Source organism: Dermacentor variabilis, chromosome 3 (genome assembly GCF_050947875.1).
Source record: "Dermacentor variabilis isolate Ectoservices chromosome 3, ASM5094787v1, whole genome shotgun sequence".
NCBI classification, from domain to species: Eukaryota; Metazoa; Arthropoda; class Arachnida; order Ixodida; family Ixodidae; genus Dermacentor; species Dermacentor variabilis.
In genome coordinates, this window is record NC_134570.1 from 203,041,066 (window position 1) to 203,058,460 (window position 17,395).

A 17,395-nucleotide genomic window follows, 5' to 3' on the forward strand; every position below is an offset into this window, starting at 1 on the left:
TAATATAAAGTTATTACATCAAACATTGCGTATCAATCTGCAATCTAGGGTTTGACACACTGACGTCTTTTGTCTTTGTTAGTAGTGCTGAGCACTACTAAGTTCACGTTCCGGGAAATAATGGATGCCGCATTACATAAAATCCGCGAATGCGTGAAGTACTGGCCATTCTATAAAATGCAAAAAGTTTCAACTGAGCTATGGAGCCATTTAGCTGTGTGTAAATTAAAAGATAAGTACTTATGTGTCATTCTATGTCCAGACATCAGCACATGGTAGACAGAAGGTTTCTCAATGTGAACGAAGCTTCCAGACAGCCACAGCACGAAACACAACGAGAACCGCGACTGACACGACATTCTCCGGAATTAAAGAATGGATGATTAGTCAGAGACATATTAACGTGAATGACCTCGGAACTGAGATTTTCATCATACTCGCCCTGAAACATCGGTCTCAAATGTTGCTATATACATATATATATATATATATAGTCATATCAAAGAAGCCAAGAAACACTGACACCAAGGACAACATAGGGGAAATTACTTGTGCTTAATAAACGAAATAGAGCAACGATACATTAATGGAAATTAAACTGGATGAAAAAACAACTTGCCGCAGGTGGGAACCGAACCCACAACCTTCGCATTTCGCGTGCGATGCTCTACCAATTGAGCTACCGCGACGCTGTTTACCCATCCCCTTTCTTGGGTACTTTCTTGGGTATAGCTGGTTCTCGTGACGCCTGCGGCAAAGGGGACGTTCCAGGTCCGCCGCCAAGGTCTGCGGGTGGTGGCGCTGGCTAACACTCCCAGGGTTCTACTAGGACACATAAATACCCAAGAAAGTGCATGGGGAAACAGCGCCGCGGTAGCTCAATTGGTAGAGCATCGCACGCGAAATGCGAAGGTTGTTGGTTCGGTTCCCACCTGCGGCAAGTTGTTTTTTCATCCACTTTAATTTCCATTAACTTATCGTTTCTCAATTTCATTTATTAAGCACAAGTAATTTCCACTATGTTGTCCTTGGTGTCAGTGTTTGTTAGCTTCTTATGATATGACTAATAAAAATCGGGCCCCTCGGTTAACCCCCTTTCTTCTCGTATACTCGTATATATATATATATATATATATATATATTGTTGGTCATGCAAACAAACGCTATGATGGTGTTCGTAAGAATACATGTATATGAAAACACTTCAGGGGGGAGGGGCATGCCAGTAAATATAGCTGGCTTATGACCATGCAAGACAGGTCTAACTACGAATTTTTCTTGCTAGCTGCAACTCTGTACCATGTGTTTTGTCACTGCTCTCTTCTCGTTTAGCGCTTTGAAGTACTGAAAGGGAGTCATTACAGAACGTTGCTATATTGGGAACATGGCATGAGCATTTGCAGAACACATGATCGGACTAAACGATTTAGCGAGACCGCTCAATTAGGTGGTTAGATCTCAGCCCAATCATCATTCATTCTTACTCTTTTCATCTTTCTCATGGGGAGAGTAGAAGCTAGAACACATAAGCTCAGGCCACCTTCCCTAGCTTTTCTATAAAAAATCATTTCTCTCTTCTACACGAACCATTGCGTGGATCCACTCTTTTTAAATAATGTTAGTATAGGACACCATAAAAAATGCAAGACCATGCCGAGATGTGAGAAACGTTTAGTGCGAGTGTGAATAATTCAGCCCTAGTTCCTTCGCGTTACCTGGTCGTCGCTTTCATAGCACATTTCGGCATCTGGTATATTTGGTCCTTGTTCTCTTCGCATGAATGAACAATATCAATCTTCACCCTCACGCTGAAAGGGAAAAATTCCCAGACTGACCTGTCTTAGGCAGAATGACGACACGGTGAAATGTCAAATCTTCTAGTACTACTGGAAGCTTCTCAAACGGCTTTCCGTAGCGCTTTGCCAAGGACTTCCAGACCATCAATATGTAGCCGGTCGCAGGAAACAGAATGCGGCCTTGAAGTTGATGTCCAGCCAAGTATGCGTCTCGTTCAGGGTCGTCGATGTCAACCTCTATGACTTCTTCGGAAAGCTGCACGGGAGAAAAAGGATGTATCCTACTATATTTACACAAATATTGTTCTTAAAAACATAGTTTTTCTTGTTATCTTTAACAGAAAATATGGCTATTCTTATGAATATATATTTTTAAGTGAAATATCACCGGCTTTATTAGGTGTACAAATTTACTCGTCGCGTACGTTTAAGTGGAAGCTTTAGCTCTGGCCCAACTCCAACGCGGCCTATTCAAATACATGTAAAACGCAAAAATGTTTCTCTGAGATAACCCCTGGACCAATCTTAACGAAATTTGTTGCATTTGAGAGAGAAAGTTATATTCTAGCGACCATTCCAAGTGAAATTTCGATTTAGGGCCTGAATTATGTTAAAACGATTTACGAAAATTCGCAAGTTTGAAAGTAATAGAAGCACGAAGTATACAAGTAAATATCTCTGCATCAAGAACAGGTATCGCGGTTCTGTAAACGGCAACGATAAGATCAATAAAAGCGGACAAATTGATTATGTCGCTTTATATTTTACGTGAATTTTTTACGTCCTGTACAGGGGCTCTGCAAAAGCTGTAGTTTCATATTACTAGACTTTTTTGAGATTCATGTGCGACATACCAATTTTGTCCGCTTTAGATGTGCTGTTAGATGCAATTTATGGAATTGTGATATAATTTTTATTGCTCAGTTGCAGAGCTGTACATTTGACAGTTTCGTATTCTGAATATTTTCTGTTTTCGCCAATTTTTTGTAAAAAGTTGACGTCCTACATCAAACATTTGAAACCAACAGTCACCAGATTTTAGGGTTTCCTTTTAAATGCAACAAACCTCGTCAAATTTGGTGCAGTGGTGGCCGACAAAAACTAATTCTCCTTTATATGTATTTAGATAGGAGCGCCCGAGGTAAAGCTTTCTCTTAAGGTTTTTTATAGTTATGGTATTGAAGCGTGAGTGGATAACTTTATCTGGAATCCGGTGATTGGGAGGCCTGGACGTTCGGCCGCCTAGATGGCCACTGAGAGCTGCAGCCCCCGTGCAAGTTTTACAAATTATTTAGGAAGGAATCCTTGCTGCATGACTGCACGCTCTGCCCTTCAACGCTGTGGCTCTACCAAACACAGTACAACAATGTTTTCGAAAAACAGTCCAGCAAGGCCTCAATGTCAAAGCACTAGGCAACATGAAGAATTAGGAATGAGCGCATTCAATATCAGAATATGAACGGAGAAACAAAAGTATATGTTGTAATCTATTGCAGGTGCGAAGTTCAAAATGATGCAGACCAAAAACCTGCAGTACCCATCTCACGATGGCTTTTGACCTTACTGAGACTAGCAATCAATCGATGTAGTGACATACCGTATTGCTTCATGCACTTTTATTGGCGATCTGTAGCGATCAATCGGAGACTTCTGTTGCTTAGATTTCGTTCACAATTGCGTGAACCCTGCAAATCCTAGAGGTGGCCCAACACATGACCTGTTGCGTCGAGATCACGAAGCAAGAATCGAAATTTGCTGAGACGTTTTGTTCCTAGTAGCTATGCCAGTAGTTTTTATTCGGTGCGCGCGTCTTCAGCTGCCCTGCCGTGGCTTTGCCTACAGGGCGGCAACACTAAAAGCTACCGCGCAGTTTGACATGCGATCACGTGTTGGACCGACAGGTTTGGCTACCAATCACGTTGCGGCATGCTCCCTCCTATCTTTTTCCTTCCTCCATGAATTAAAATCATGCACATTCTGCGTGAAATGCGAAGAACATTATCAAGTGTGCAACGACAAGAAAGTGTTTGTTGTTTACTGCAGAGCCGGAACTTGTGACTACATGAACTTTCATGGCGTGCGTAGCAGAGAACATTCGGGCACTTTCTGTAGGCAGATATAATCTAGAATAAAAGAAAAAAAAGGTTCGACCTGGGCCGACGTAGCAAAATCCTTCCATTTGGCGACGGTCCATTGCTGAGAGTGGTCCCAGCTGACGAGGTGCGCGATGTTCGGGGTGCCACGTGGTACAGGCAGGGACACAGGCGGGTACAGCGGAGACGGGTCAAACTGCACACCGAGCGAGTGCAGCTGGCCCAAAGAGTTCAGGAAGAAGCTCAGGTTGTCCGCGTCCCGCTTCATCAGGCCAAGGCAAGTGGCGTCCGCGCCAACAGAGCGTCTCAAAACCGACTGCAAGAAAGGAAAGCTGGGTAGAATATTCCGAGGCACCTGGTAACAACCAAGCCTCAACGACGTTTTTCGCGACAATATAAAAGACTTTGTCTCAACTTCGCGAATGCACTGCTCTAGTGAGCACAAGGTGTTTTTTTGTACATGTGGATTTTCTTACCGAGGACCAATGTATGTTGAAGGTACACAAACCCGCCGTGGTTGCTCAGTGGCTATGGTGTTAGGCTGCTGAGCACGAGGTCGCGGGATCGAATCCGGGTCATGGCGGCCGCGTTTCGATGGGGGCGAAATGCGAAAACACCCATGTACTTAGATTTAGGTGCACGTTAAAGAACCCCAGGTGGTCGAAATTTCCAGAGTCCTCCACTACGGCGTGCCTCATAATCAGAAAGTCGTTTTGGCACGTAAAACCCCACATAATTTATTTTTTTGGAGGTACACAACAAGCACTGTCACAAGCCTTAAGCCACTTTAATCAGCCAATTCAAGGCTAGTCAACACAGGGATCGTGAAAGCCGCTCTCAACAATGCTCTTCACAGAGATGATGGCCAAACGGGATTGAAGCGAATGAACAGATGGATCGCCAAAGCTGTCTTAATCGAAGTGCTTTAAAAGTGATGGCCACACAGTGTGAGAACTAGTGATAAGATTAATCGCGAAAGCAGTCTTCACCAGTGTGCTTCAAAGGTAACGGCCACACGAGATTGGAAACAGCTTTGAAGCCTATTGGGGGCGAGCTCCACCACTGGAAAAGCTGGCGCCACCGTCGGCGTGACGTGCCTTCGGGGATCACGTGGACACAGCGGCCGCGTCGGCGGCTTCGGAAGCGCTGAAGCGAGCTGAAAACGAAAGTTTAAAGTCCCACCTGCGCCGCGGTTCTGATTAAGTGGTGAGGCTTTACCGCCTTGGGTGTCTGCTTGACAACATCTGAAACTACTATAATACGTAGTGGCTACCTTTGGAGGCGTGCAGCATGGTAGGCTACTGTTCGGTGCCGCAGTGCCGGACGTACGCAGCGGAGCCCGGTGTCAGCCCTTATTCACACGTAGCCGCAGGGCAAGGAGCTGCGTGAGGCTCGGCTGGCGAAACTTAGAACCGGCAGACAGCCATCAGCTACAACTCAGGTATGCAGCAAGCACACACGCGAAGAATATTTCTGCTACGGCGCTGGGACTGCGCGATGTTCGGTGAGTAGAAGAAAACATGCACTGAGACGCCCGCCGGCACCCGCTGCCCGGCTAATGTCATGACGGTTTGGTCTACTAACTTGTTGATGCTAGAAACTGGCAAGTTCACTGGAACGGATAGGGAGCGGTAAGACGTACATTAAAAAAGGCATGGCATATATGGTCATGTTTGTGTTATGAATTAATGCACTGGATTACGAAAAAGAAGCAGAGGGAAATTGCACGCTGAAAAAACGGATAAACATACAGTCGTCGTGATGTGCCGTCGCGACATTGAATTGTCGCGACGGCACATCACACTCGTCGTAGGCGTCGAAGTCTCTATAACGAAATTATTTTTGAACAGTTCTGATAGTGTCCACGCAACAATGGTTGCTAGTGTGCTGTCAAATGCTCGTATGCTGCGGCCTAAAGCTCACGGCACGGTGCGAAAACGCGCTCACAGCGAGAGCCAAACATTGTGCGCGGACGTGCATGCAGACGCGCAGTCGGTCGCTGCATTGAGGCGTCATTCTGTTATGCCCCATTTGGTTATACACACAGCCCACTATAAGAACATATTTCACATAGTTTACTCTCAGCGTTTGCCTACCTTTCATGCAAGAAGCCGGTTCGGGAGACTCCATTGCGGCGACCGCGCACAGTGGCGTTCACTGTGCGTATTCGGTAAAGAGAAAGCGTCTCTAAACGATTCTGTGTTTTAAGTTTGTCCAAGATTATTATATCCACAGTAAAAACTTCCCTCGTTTTGATAGTACCTACTCAAATGTCCAGGAGGACTGCCGCGTGGTGTTTTTATTGAGCGCCGTAGGCGAAACCTATGGGGAGCCCCCCCCCCCCCCCACCGCGTGATCCCTCATACTACGCAAGGGAGGCGCTTCCGACAGATGGCGACTCCGTAGCTCCTCGCCGCCAATATTCAAAAGTTGGTGTGAGCAGGATTCCCTGGGTGCATTTTTTGTACTGCTTGCAGAGGCCACATTATCGGAAATGTACCAAGAAACAATGCCCCGCAATATCGACATCGACACAACGAAACTAGCTATCATGCCTTATTTGTGCGGGGTATGCCTTACACTCTAAAAAAAAGTTGTATATTTAAAGAAAATTGACAGAAATTTTCTTTACGGCAAAATCATTTTTAATGCTCTATGACAGAAGCCTGTTAAAAGAAAAAAACTAATTTTCTGTTCTTGATCTGCAGCCTATAAATCGAGTCAAACGTCAAATAAACCGTTGTAAATTATTCTAAATGCATCAAAAATTATAAAGTACTATTTTACAGTTTATTCCTTCCATGTGCAGAGTTTTTTTGCATATCTCATGCACGACGCGTTATCTGCGGTACAGTTTTTATGGCTCACGCTGTATTCCCAATGACTGTCCTAGCTTCGAGTGAAAGCATGGCTTCACCGCTCCTATCTCCTTTCACAAACCTTAAGTGGAAGCTTTAGCTCGGGCTCAACTCCGACGCTGCCTATTCAAACATGTAAAATGCAGAAACGCTTTTCTGAGACAACCCCTGGGCCGATTTTAGCAATATTTCTTGCATTTGAGAGAGAAAGTTAAATTTTAGTGACTGTTGGCAGCTTAATTTCGATTTAGGGCCTGAATTTTCTTAAAAGAATTTTCGTAAGTTCTAAAGTTCGAAAAGCATAGAAGCATGAAGTTTACAAATTAATATCTCTGCATCAAGAACAGATATGACTGTTCTGTCAACGGCAACCATTAGGTCATTCAAAGTGGACAAATTTTATATGTCAATTCATATGTTACGTGAATTCCTTACGTTGTGTACAAGGGTTCTGCAAAATCTGTATTTCCATATTACTGATTTATTTAGACTCATGTATAACATAGCTATTTTACACGCTTTACATATACTAGTAGATGCAATACACCGAATTGTGATATTTCCCATCGCTCAGTTACAGAGCTGTAAACAGGATAGTTCCGCTTTCTGAAAAGTTGCAATTCTGCCAACTTGTAATTACAAATTGGCCATCTAAATGAAAAATTCGAAACCAACAGTCATTCTATCTTAAAATTTTGTTTTAGATACAAAATTCGTCATATTTGGTGCAGTGGTTACCCAGGAAACGAATTCTCCTTTTACATATATTTAAATAGGAGCACCCGAGCTAAAGCTTTCTCTTAAGAAGTGAGTGGTTTCATGCACATTACAGAGAGCACACGATCTATTATATTGGCCGATACTTTCCGCGTGCTCGTGACGTAGAAAAAGACTGCATTGCGCAGAAGATGCTAGTACCGGAGCTGCGAAGATATGTTGTCATCACAGTGGTGGCCGCAAAGAATTGCTTGCCTGTCGTCTGCTAGTCTCGGTTCCCGGCTCTGACAAAGTATGAGTAACTGTGTGAATGATGGATCGCAAAAGTCAGAAATCAAAGAACAAAAGTTTGCATAAACTGCACTGCAGCAGAGCGTTTAGTAAAAGGAAAGAATGCGGCCTGTTCCATTGTTTCACGTAAACTAATACTGCACAGTTGACGTGGTGGGTCCACCACTTCACATTATCAGGACTATTTTCTACCTCTGCCATGTTGCTTGATGTTGTTGGAAAATTAGCTGAAGTGTTATTTGTTCGCAAGTTATCAGGCACTAGAAGGGTCGCGTAATTGTTGTATGTGGTAAATGAGGTAAATATATGGTAATCAAATACAAGGGGAATTTTTTGTCGGTTCCTGCTGTTCACCATTACAGTACATGAGACGCAGATCACACGACACACGAGATCTCGAATTACAAGGTGCTCACGTTGAGTATAGTTTTGCCTTTAATGTCCTGTGTGCCTGCGCGGCATTTTCAGCGCTGATAGTAAAGGCGGTTCAGAAAACGCACTGGTAGCACAGGCGTCCATAGGTTAAGAGACTCCATGACCTCTTTCATTCACGAGGCGAATGAAAGGATGCACACCATTATCAACTACGATCTCCAGAATACCGCTATGTAATGCACCCGCGCACTAAATTCCGGAAAGCAAATGATTGTTTATACGTTCCCTGTCGTACTCAACAGACTGATCACAGATGATCTTCGTGTTGTACATCATTCGTTAACTAGTCTGTATAATTATTATTGCTGCTAGTGCTAGTCTTATGCTGAATAATTTGTACTTGTTGATCATAATACTTGTTTTACTGGATCATCTCTGTTATTATCACATAGCTCATAAATGATCTAAGTGCCGTATTCTTTCCATACTGCTGATTTTCTGATATTACATAACCTAAGTAACTTGCTATGCTTGTTAGTTCTTTGTCTGCGTGTTTATTTTGCCTTCTTTTTAGTTCTGCTTTATTGTTACTATTTTTCATGTACTGTTATTCCTCCTGCTGCTGTCCTAAAACGGGTTTTAGGACATTGTCAAGCTGCTCTGACAGCTTTTTCCTCTAAACCTGTCCATATTCAAATGTATGCTGTTGATAAGAAATAAAGTACTTTTCTAACTTGCTTTACTAACTTACTTACTTACTTACTCACTTACTGACTCACTTACTAACTCACTAACATACTTACTTACTAACTTACTCACTTACTTACTCACTTACTCACTCACTAACTTACTTATTAACTAACTTACTTACTAACTTACTCACTTACTCAGTTACTCACTTACTAACTTACTCACATACTCACTCACTTACTCACTCACTCACTTACTCACTCACTTACTCACTTAGTTTACTCACTTACTTACTTTACTAACTTACTCACTTACTGACTCACTTACTCACTCACTTACTCACTCACTTACTCACTTACTTACTCACTTACTCACTCACTTACTCACTCACTTACTCACTCACTTATTTACTCACTCACTCACTCACTCACTTACCTACACACTCACTCACTCACTCACTTACTCACTCACTTACTCACTCACTTAATCACTTACTTACTCACTTACCTACTCACTCACTTACTCACTTACTAACTCACTTACTCACTCACTTACTCACTCACTCACTCACTCACTTGCTCACTCACTAACTCACTCACTCACTTGCTCACTCACTTACTCACTCACTTACTCACTCACTTACTCACTCACTTACTCACTCACTCACTTACTCACTCACTTACTTACTCACTTACTCGCTTACTCACTCACTTACTCACTCACTTACTCACTTACTCACTCACTTACTTTACTAACTCACTCACTTACTCACTCACTCACTTACTAACTGACTAACTTACTCACTAACTTACTTACTAACTTACTTACTAACTTACTTACTCACTTACCTACTTACTTACTCACTTACTAACTCACTTACTCACTTACTAACTCACTAACTCACTTACTTACTCACTTACTCACTCACTTACTCACTCACTTGCTCACTTACTGGCTTACTCACTCACTCACTCACTCACTTACTCACTTACTCACTCACTTACTCTCTCACTAACTCACTTACTCACTTACTCACTCACTTACTCACTCACGTACTCTACTTACTTACTTTACTCACTTACTTACTTTACTTACTTACTTACTTACCTACTTTACTTACTTTACTTACTTTACTTACTTACTTACTAACTTACTTACTTACTTACTTACTTACTCACTTACTTTACTTACTTTACTAACTTACTAACTTACCTACTTACCTACTTACTTACTTACTTACTTACTAACTTACTTACTTCCTTACTTTACCTTACTTACCTAACTTACTTACATGCTTCCTTGCTTGCTTGTTAACTGCTTACATTACTTACTTTACTTTAAAGTTATAAGAAACGAAGTCATGAAAGGATGTGGATATTTGTTCTTAATATGACATTCTAGCCGGCTGCATATTTAAAAAAAATTTTCAACCAAAGTTGCGCAAGAATATTGTGAATAGGTGACATGTATATAGTCATAGCTCTCGAAGATAGCTATTCCGGCGGCTAGCTTCCCACGCTATGCGTGCCGTCCTCGCACCTGTTAAAGCTTTTCCTAGACGCTAGAACTATACTATTCCTACGCAACCTTGAGCGATCGGAAAGCGCGTTTTCCACGCCTGGCCGGCGGAGAGGGGAGGCTTCGTTCCGGCCGCGAAGCTCTCCACATCCCCGTAAGGAGCCTGGTGGTGGTCTCGCGCTGACGATGCCCTCGCGGTGAGCGCATATTTCCCCCCTCATCTTTTAAGAGATTCAATACATACAAGCATTTGTCTCGCAAACCAGATTTATTTCAAGGGAATTTTCCACGTCTCAATTATTTCTCTCGTCGTATTCGAGTGCTCATTGCCGTGTTATAGTTTGTTAACGAAGCTTCCCCTCAAGTCTAAATATTGTAAGGCAGTTTGTCGTGTGCGTATCATGGCCACGCATGCTTATATCGCCTTTCCGTTTCTCTACCACGGTTGCGCCTTAAAACCACGGCGCTGCAAGTTTGCTTTCTTTTCCTTCCCTCTTCTCCGCCCTTAAACTGGCTCTCTTAACTACTACACGCAGAGGCAAGAAACAGCGCGCGCTTTAGATCCTATAGATGAGATGAATATTTACAATTATTATTAGGGTTATAATTATATTCGAGTGCTGATTGCCGTGTTATAGTTTGTTAACGAAACTACCCCTCAAGTCTAAATACTTTAAGGCAGTTTTCCTAGTCTCTAAAGCCGCTCGAGTTCACGCTGCTCCTCTGGCGGCCATTTTTCCAAGAAATTATGCCTCTTTCCAACACCAGCCCCTTTCCACATAAGTATGAGGCTCGGAGCAGGAGCTATAGCGCTTGAAAGTAACCGCTGGCTTGACGAACCAACCGACTGAGCTACCTTTCCGGGCAACATTGAAGGATCACGAGTTCAAATCACAAGTTATGTTCCTTTTCTTTTCCCCTTTCTTTTTTTTTCTTTTTTAATGTGTTTTCCTTCATTTTATCACTGTACGGAAACCCTCCTAAAAGAAAAATTATATATCCTCAATTATGTGTGGCCACACATGTGCAGGTCATAAATACCAGGTTCTCTGCCGAGTGCCATCCATGCGGTATAACCGAGCTCAGATTGGCCCACCTTGACTGATCAAATTGGGCCCCACTGTAGGTTAAATGAGGCGTACAACTCCTGCGGGACTCGCCGTGGTTGCTCAGTGGTCATGGTGTTAGACTGCTGAGCACGAGGTCGCGGGATCGGACCCCGGCCACGGCGGCCGCATTTCGATGGGGGCGAAATGCGAAAACACCCGTGTACTTAGAATTTGGTGCACGTTAAAGAACCCCAGGTGGTCGAAATTTTCCGAGTCCTCCACTAAGGCGAGCATAATCAGAAAGTGGTTTTGTCACGCAAATCCCCATTCTCCAATTTTTAACTTAACTCCTGCGGGGACGGTAGACTATCCGTCTCCAGTGCAAAAGGACCGTGATTCCAATCCCGGTGCAGCGCAATTCTCCATCGGAAAATACAAAAAAAAACGTGTGTTGAGAAAATTGCACAAACAGGCCTGGAGTGCGGCCTGATCCCGGTGACCAGAACCGGTAACGCACTCTCTCACCAGAGCAGGATTGGCCACCCTGGTGCAGTACTGGGCCACAACCTCCTATATGAATACAACAATCAAACCCCGGCCCTCAGTCCCCAGCAGCCGCGAAGCAACTGACCACGGCGGCGGTCAGATCTGTGACGCTGCAGAGGGTGCTGAGAATACCTGGCTCCGGACAGGCCGCCATTGGAATCTGAACCTGGCAACGTTTAACGTTAGAACGCTATCTAGCGAGGCGAGTCTAGCAGTGTTATTGGAGGAATTAGAGGGTAGTAAATGGGATATAATAGGGCTCAGTGAGGTTAGGAGGACAAAGGAAGCATATACAGTGCTAAAAAGCGGGCATGTACTGTGTTACCGGGGCTTAGCAGAGAGACGAGAACTAGGAGTCGGATTGGTGATTAATAAGGAAATAGTTGGTAACATACAGGAATTCTATAGCATTAACGAGAGGGTGGCAGGTCTTGTTGTGAAGCTTAATAAGAGGTACAAATTGAAGGTGGTACAAGTCTATGCCCCTACATGCAGTCATGATGACCAGGAAGTCGAAAGCTTTTATGAAGACGTGGAATCGGCGATGGGTAAAGTCAAAACAAAATACACTATACTGATGGGCGACTTCAATGCCAGGGTAGGCAAGAAGCAGGCTGGAGACAAGTCAGTGGGGGAATATGGCATAGGTTCTAGGAATAGCAGAGGAGAATTATTAGTAGAGTTTGCAGAACAGAATAATATGCGGATAATGAACACCTTTTTCCGCAAGCGGGTTAGTCGAAAGTGGACGTGGAGGAGCCCAAATGGTGAGACTAGAAATGAAATCGACTTCATACTCTGCGCGAACCCTGGCATCATACAAGATGTAGACGTGCTCGGCAAGGTACGCTGCAGTGACCATAGAATGGTAAGAACTCGAATTAGCCTAGACTTGAGGAGGCAACGGAAGAAACTGGTACACAAGAAGCCAATCAATGAGTTAGCGGTAAGAGGGAAACTAGAGGAATTCCGGATCAAGCTACAGAACAGGTACTCGGCTTTAACTCAGGAAGAGGACCTTAGTGTTGCAGCAATGCACGACAATCTCATGGGCATCACTAAGGAGTACGCAATAGAAGTCGGTGGTAACGCCGTTATACAGGAAACCAGTAAGCTATCGCAGGAGACGAAAGATCTGATCAAGAAACGCCAATATATGAAAGCCTCTAACCCTACAGCTAGAATAGAACTGGCAGAACTTTCTAAGTTAATCAACAAGCGTAAGACAGCGGACATCAGAAACTATAATATGGATAGAATTGAACAGGCTCTCAGGAACGGAGGAAGCCTAAAAACAGTGAAGAAGAAACTAGGAATAGGCAAGAATCAGACGTGTGCGTTAAGAGACAAAGCCAGCAATATCGTTACCAATATGGATGAGATAGTTCAAGTGGCTGAGGAGTTCTATAGAGATTTATACAGTACCAGTGGTACCCACGACGATAGTGGAAGAGAGAATAGCCTAGAGGAATTCGAAATCCCACAGGTAACGCCAGAAGAAGTAAAGAAAGCCTTAGGAGCTATGCAAAGGGGGAAGGCAGCTGGGGAGGATCAGGTAACAGCAGATTTGTTGAAGGATGGTGGTCAGATTGTTCTAGAGAAACTGGCCACCCTGTATACGCAATGGCTCATGACCTCGAGCGTACCCGAATCTTGGAAGAACGCTAACATAATCCTAATCCATAAGAAAGGGGACGCCAAAGACTTGAAAAATTATAGACCGATCAGCTTACTGTCCGTTGCCTACAAAGTATTTACTAAGGTAATCGCAAATAGAATCAGGAACACCTTAGACTTCTGTCAAGCAGAGGACCAGGCAGGATTCCGTAAAGGCTACTCAACCATAGACCATATTCACACTGTCAATCAAGTGATAGAGAAATGTGCAGAATATAACCAACCCTTATATATAGCTTTCATTTATTACGAGAAAGCGTTTGATTCAGTCGAAACCTCAGCAGTCATGGAGGCATTACGGAATCAGGGTGTAGATGAGCCATATGTAAAAATACTGGAAGATATCTATAGCGGCTCCACAGCCACCGTAGTCCTCCACAAAGAAAGTAACAAAATCCCTATAATGAAAGGCGTCAGACAGGGAGATACGATATCTCCAATGCTATTCACAGCATGTTTACAGGAGGTATTCAGAGGCCTGAAGTGGGAAGAATTGGGGATAAAAGTTGATGGAGAATACCTTAGCAACTTGCGATTCGCTGATGATATTGCCTTGCTTAGTAACTCAGGAGACCAATTGCAATGCATGCTCACTGACCTGGAGAGGCAAAGCAGAAGGGTGGGTCTGAAAATTAATTTGCAGAAAACTAAAGTATTGTTTAACAGTCTCGGAAGAGAACAGCAGTTTACGATAGGTAGCGAAGCACTGGAAGTGGTAAGGGAATACATCTACTTAGGGCAGGTAGTGACCACGGATCGGGATCATGAGACTGAAATAACCAGAAGAATAAGAATGGGCTGGGGTGCGTTTGGCAGGCATTCTCAAATCATGAACAGCAGGTTGCCACTATCCCTCAAAAGGAAAGTGTATAACAACTGTCTGTTACCAGTACTCACATATGGGGCAGAAACCTGGAGGCTTATGAAAAGGGTTCTGCTGAAATTGAGGACGACGCAACGAGCTATGGAAAGAAGAATGATGGGTGTAACGTTAAGGGATAAGAAAAGAGCAGATTGGGTGAGGCAACAAACGCGGGTAAACGACATCTTAGTTGAAATCAAGAAAAAGAAATGGGCATGGGCAGGACATGTAATGAGGAGGGAAGATAACCGATGGTCATTAAGGGTTACGGACTGGATTCCAAGGGAAGGGAAGCGTAGCAGGGGGCGGCAGAAAGTTAGGTGGGCGGATGAAATTAAGATGTTTGCAGGGACAACATGGCCACAATTAGTCCATGACCGGGGTAGTTGGAGAAGTATGGGAGAGGCCTTTGCCCTGCAGTGGGCGTAACTAGGCTGATGATGATGATGATGATGATGATGATGATGATGATGATGATGATGATGATGATGATGATGATGATGATGATGATGATGATGATATAAACAAAAGCAACAAAACAGCCAAGACAGGGGGAGGGTGGTGGTTACACGTGCATTTGAATGTGTGGAGTCCCACATCGGATATTTCGTTTTCTTTGTCTTTATCGGTTGCTAGCTCCTTTAAAATGAAGCAATAGTCATTCTGAAAGTGTTCTTTTGTATGACTAAGCGTATTTAAAAAGAAGCACCAGAGACGCCTCGCTACCCCGAATTTCACACACCATCTAGCTTAGTGAACACTTACGACAATAACATGAAGCTTGTCAGTGCAATGTTCTAAGTATGCTTTTGCATTTTTTAAACAAAGGGCGACTACCAGCATGGAGCAGTGTCTGCGTTGTATGTACGTATATGTATGTTGCGTGTGTGTTGTATGTCTATGTGTGTGTGCGTGTACATTTTGCCCTACGACGAGCGCTGTTTGTTTCAAATTGCACGTGGTGCCACTGACTGGCTACGTACCAATATTATGCAGTTACCTCAAAATAAATACTAGTTCGGCTGGAAAAATAAAACGTATCAGTAAGTGCCGTACTCAGATACGCACACACTACGTGACTGAATGCACTTCACGAAGAACCTCTTGTGCTACTGTGCCTGAATGAGGTCTGTACGATCAGGCTGCTGTCGTATGTATAATAAAGCACCACTGTTGATTTTCAGGTCAGCCGCAGTTTGACACCTTGAAAAAAAAAGGTAGAGTTCAAACAAGCAGCCCGGTCTTGCACCAAAAGTTATCTCCATATTCAGGTGTCTTCAAGATTCAGTTTTTGAACAAAAGTCTTCGCAGTATGAAACGTTGAAACAACAAACAAGGTAGAGTTTAAACAAGCAGCACGGTCTTGCACCAAAAGTTGTCTTCATATTCAGGTGTCTTCAAGATTCAGTTTTCGAGCAAATGGCTTCAACAACGTACTGTCGAGGCTATTTTGAGTTATTCTGCATCCCGATTGTCGTATGATATGTCAGCTGGTTTTCTTGTAGAGTAATAAGAAATCTGCTGTTGCTATTGTGTTTTCAGGTGCCTTATTTAGCTATCACATTCCCTTGCTTTCTAATAAAGGACTTTTATATTTTCGTACGAAGCCAGCTGTAGCCTGGCTCTTCTTCGCTGCATTATTCACTACAGTGTTAAAGCTGCTGACTGCTCTTTGTCCCGCGTGGATGCATCGAATATCTGGTTCCTTGGTTTACAGAAAGAACAAGCATTAAAACTAAATTTAAAAAAATAACTTTAAGTTGAGAACAGTTTTGCTATTTTGCCAGGCAGCGACGGCACACTTAAACCACTATCTGACTTTCCACAGAACCTTCCTTTTAGAAAAAAAAATTATTTGATTGCATTTGCATCACGAAAATGCGAACATCTCCTTAATGTGGGCTTCACAATATGTGGACGCTGTGACATAATATATACGGTGCATCTAACATAATGCCTAATTAAAACCGCGCACCCAGCTTCATGCTATTGTGTGTCGCAAAATTCTGCATGAATGCATACGGTCACTAATTCAAGAACATTTAGCTGGCAGGGTCGGGACAGCTCAGTAAGTTCGCTATCAGTGCCTATTAAACACAAAGCTGTGCATACCTTTTACTTCGTTTACCTTGGTTTGAAAGGACATGCACTTTATTTATGTTCTTCCTTCTTCACGTAAACTTGCGATCCATGGCAAGCGGAAGCTTATGTATATCCTAGGAATTTAACTTTTAAGCTGTCGTAACCACTGGAGGGAAACAGATGTTGCTTTGCTTTCTAAACATAGAGCGCATAAGCAGTTGTACCAGTAATTCTGTTGTCATATTTGCCTGTCAAAAGATCTTTTAGTGTAAAATGAAACAAAAGTGCATTTTCTTCTACAATGTCCTAAATTACAGCTTGTTTCTTACAGCTGCCGAGAGAAAAAAGTACTGACCATATTAAACAGTAGTGCAAGAGACTGAGTAATGTCAACAAAACGGACACACACGAGCATTTCGCCTTCCTTAGTCTAATATTTTTTTATGCGTAAGAATTGCTATGCCTACCCAACAAGCAAACTCATCCGGCTGTGTGTCCATCCGCCACGTAAGACGATCGCTTTCACGATAACGCAGGCAGCAGCGAGCGAATCAACCTTCGTGTTGCCTCTCGCTTCAACGCGAACTAAGCGGCGAAAACACAGCGCACACGAACCTATCAGCACACTCTGTCCCCACCGCACGTCGCTTTCATGATATGGCCCGCGCGGCCACGCCATACGCAGACGCCGCCAGAAGACGGTTGATCACGGTTGTTAATGGTTCGTATCGAGAGAAGGCAGCGTCACCGACCACGTCTGTGTACGACGTCTATCAAACGTGACACTGTTAAATTACGTCACGTACTAGAGCACGCATCGGCCAGTGCTCATCCTCCACGA

The 17,395-nt window shown here is 43.5% G+C and overlaps 1 protein-coding gene across 1 annotated transcript in view; it reads right to left on the reverse strand.

Moving 5' to 3' along the window:
• The window catches only part of LOC142576598 (fatty acid synthase-like), a 417,693-nt gene that overhangs the window by 228,177 nt on the left and 172,121 nt on the right, over positions 1 to 17,395 (reverse strand). The window contains exons 12-13 of the mRNA XM_075686791.1: positions 3,948 to 4,205; positions 1,836 to 2,052 (exon numbers count right to left, since the gene is read on the reverse strand). Coding sequence (XP_075542906.1) covers positions 1,836 to 2,052; positions 3,948 to 4,205 — 475 coding nt within the window. The remainder of the gene's footprint in view (positions 1 to 1,835; positions 2,053 to 3,947; positions 4,206 to 17,395) is intronic.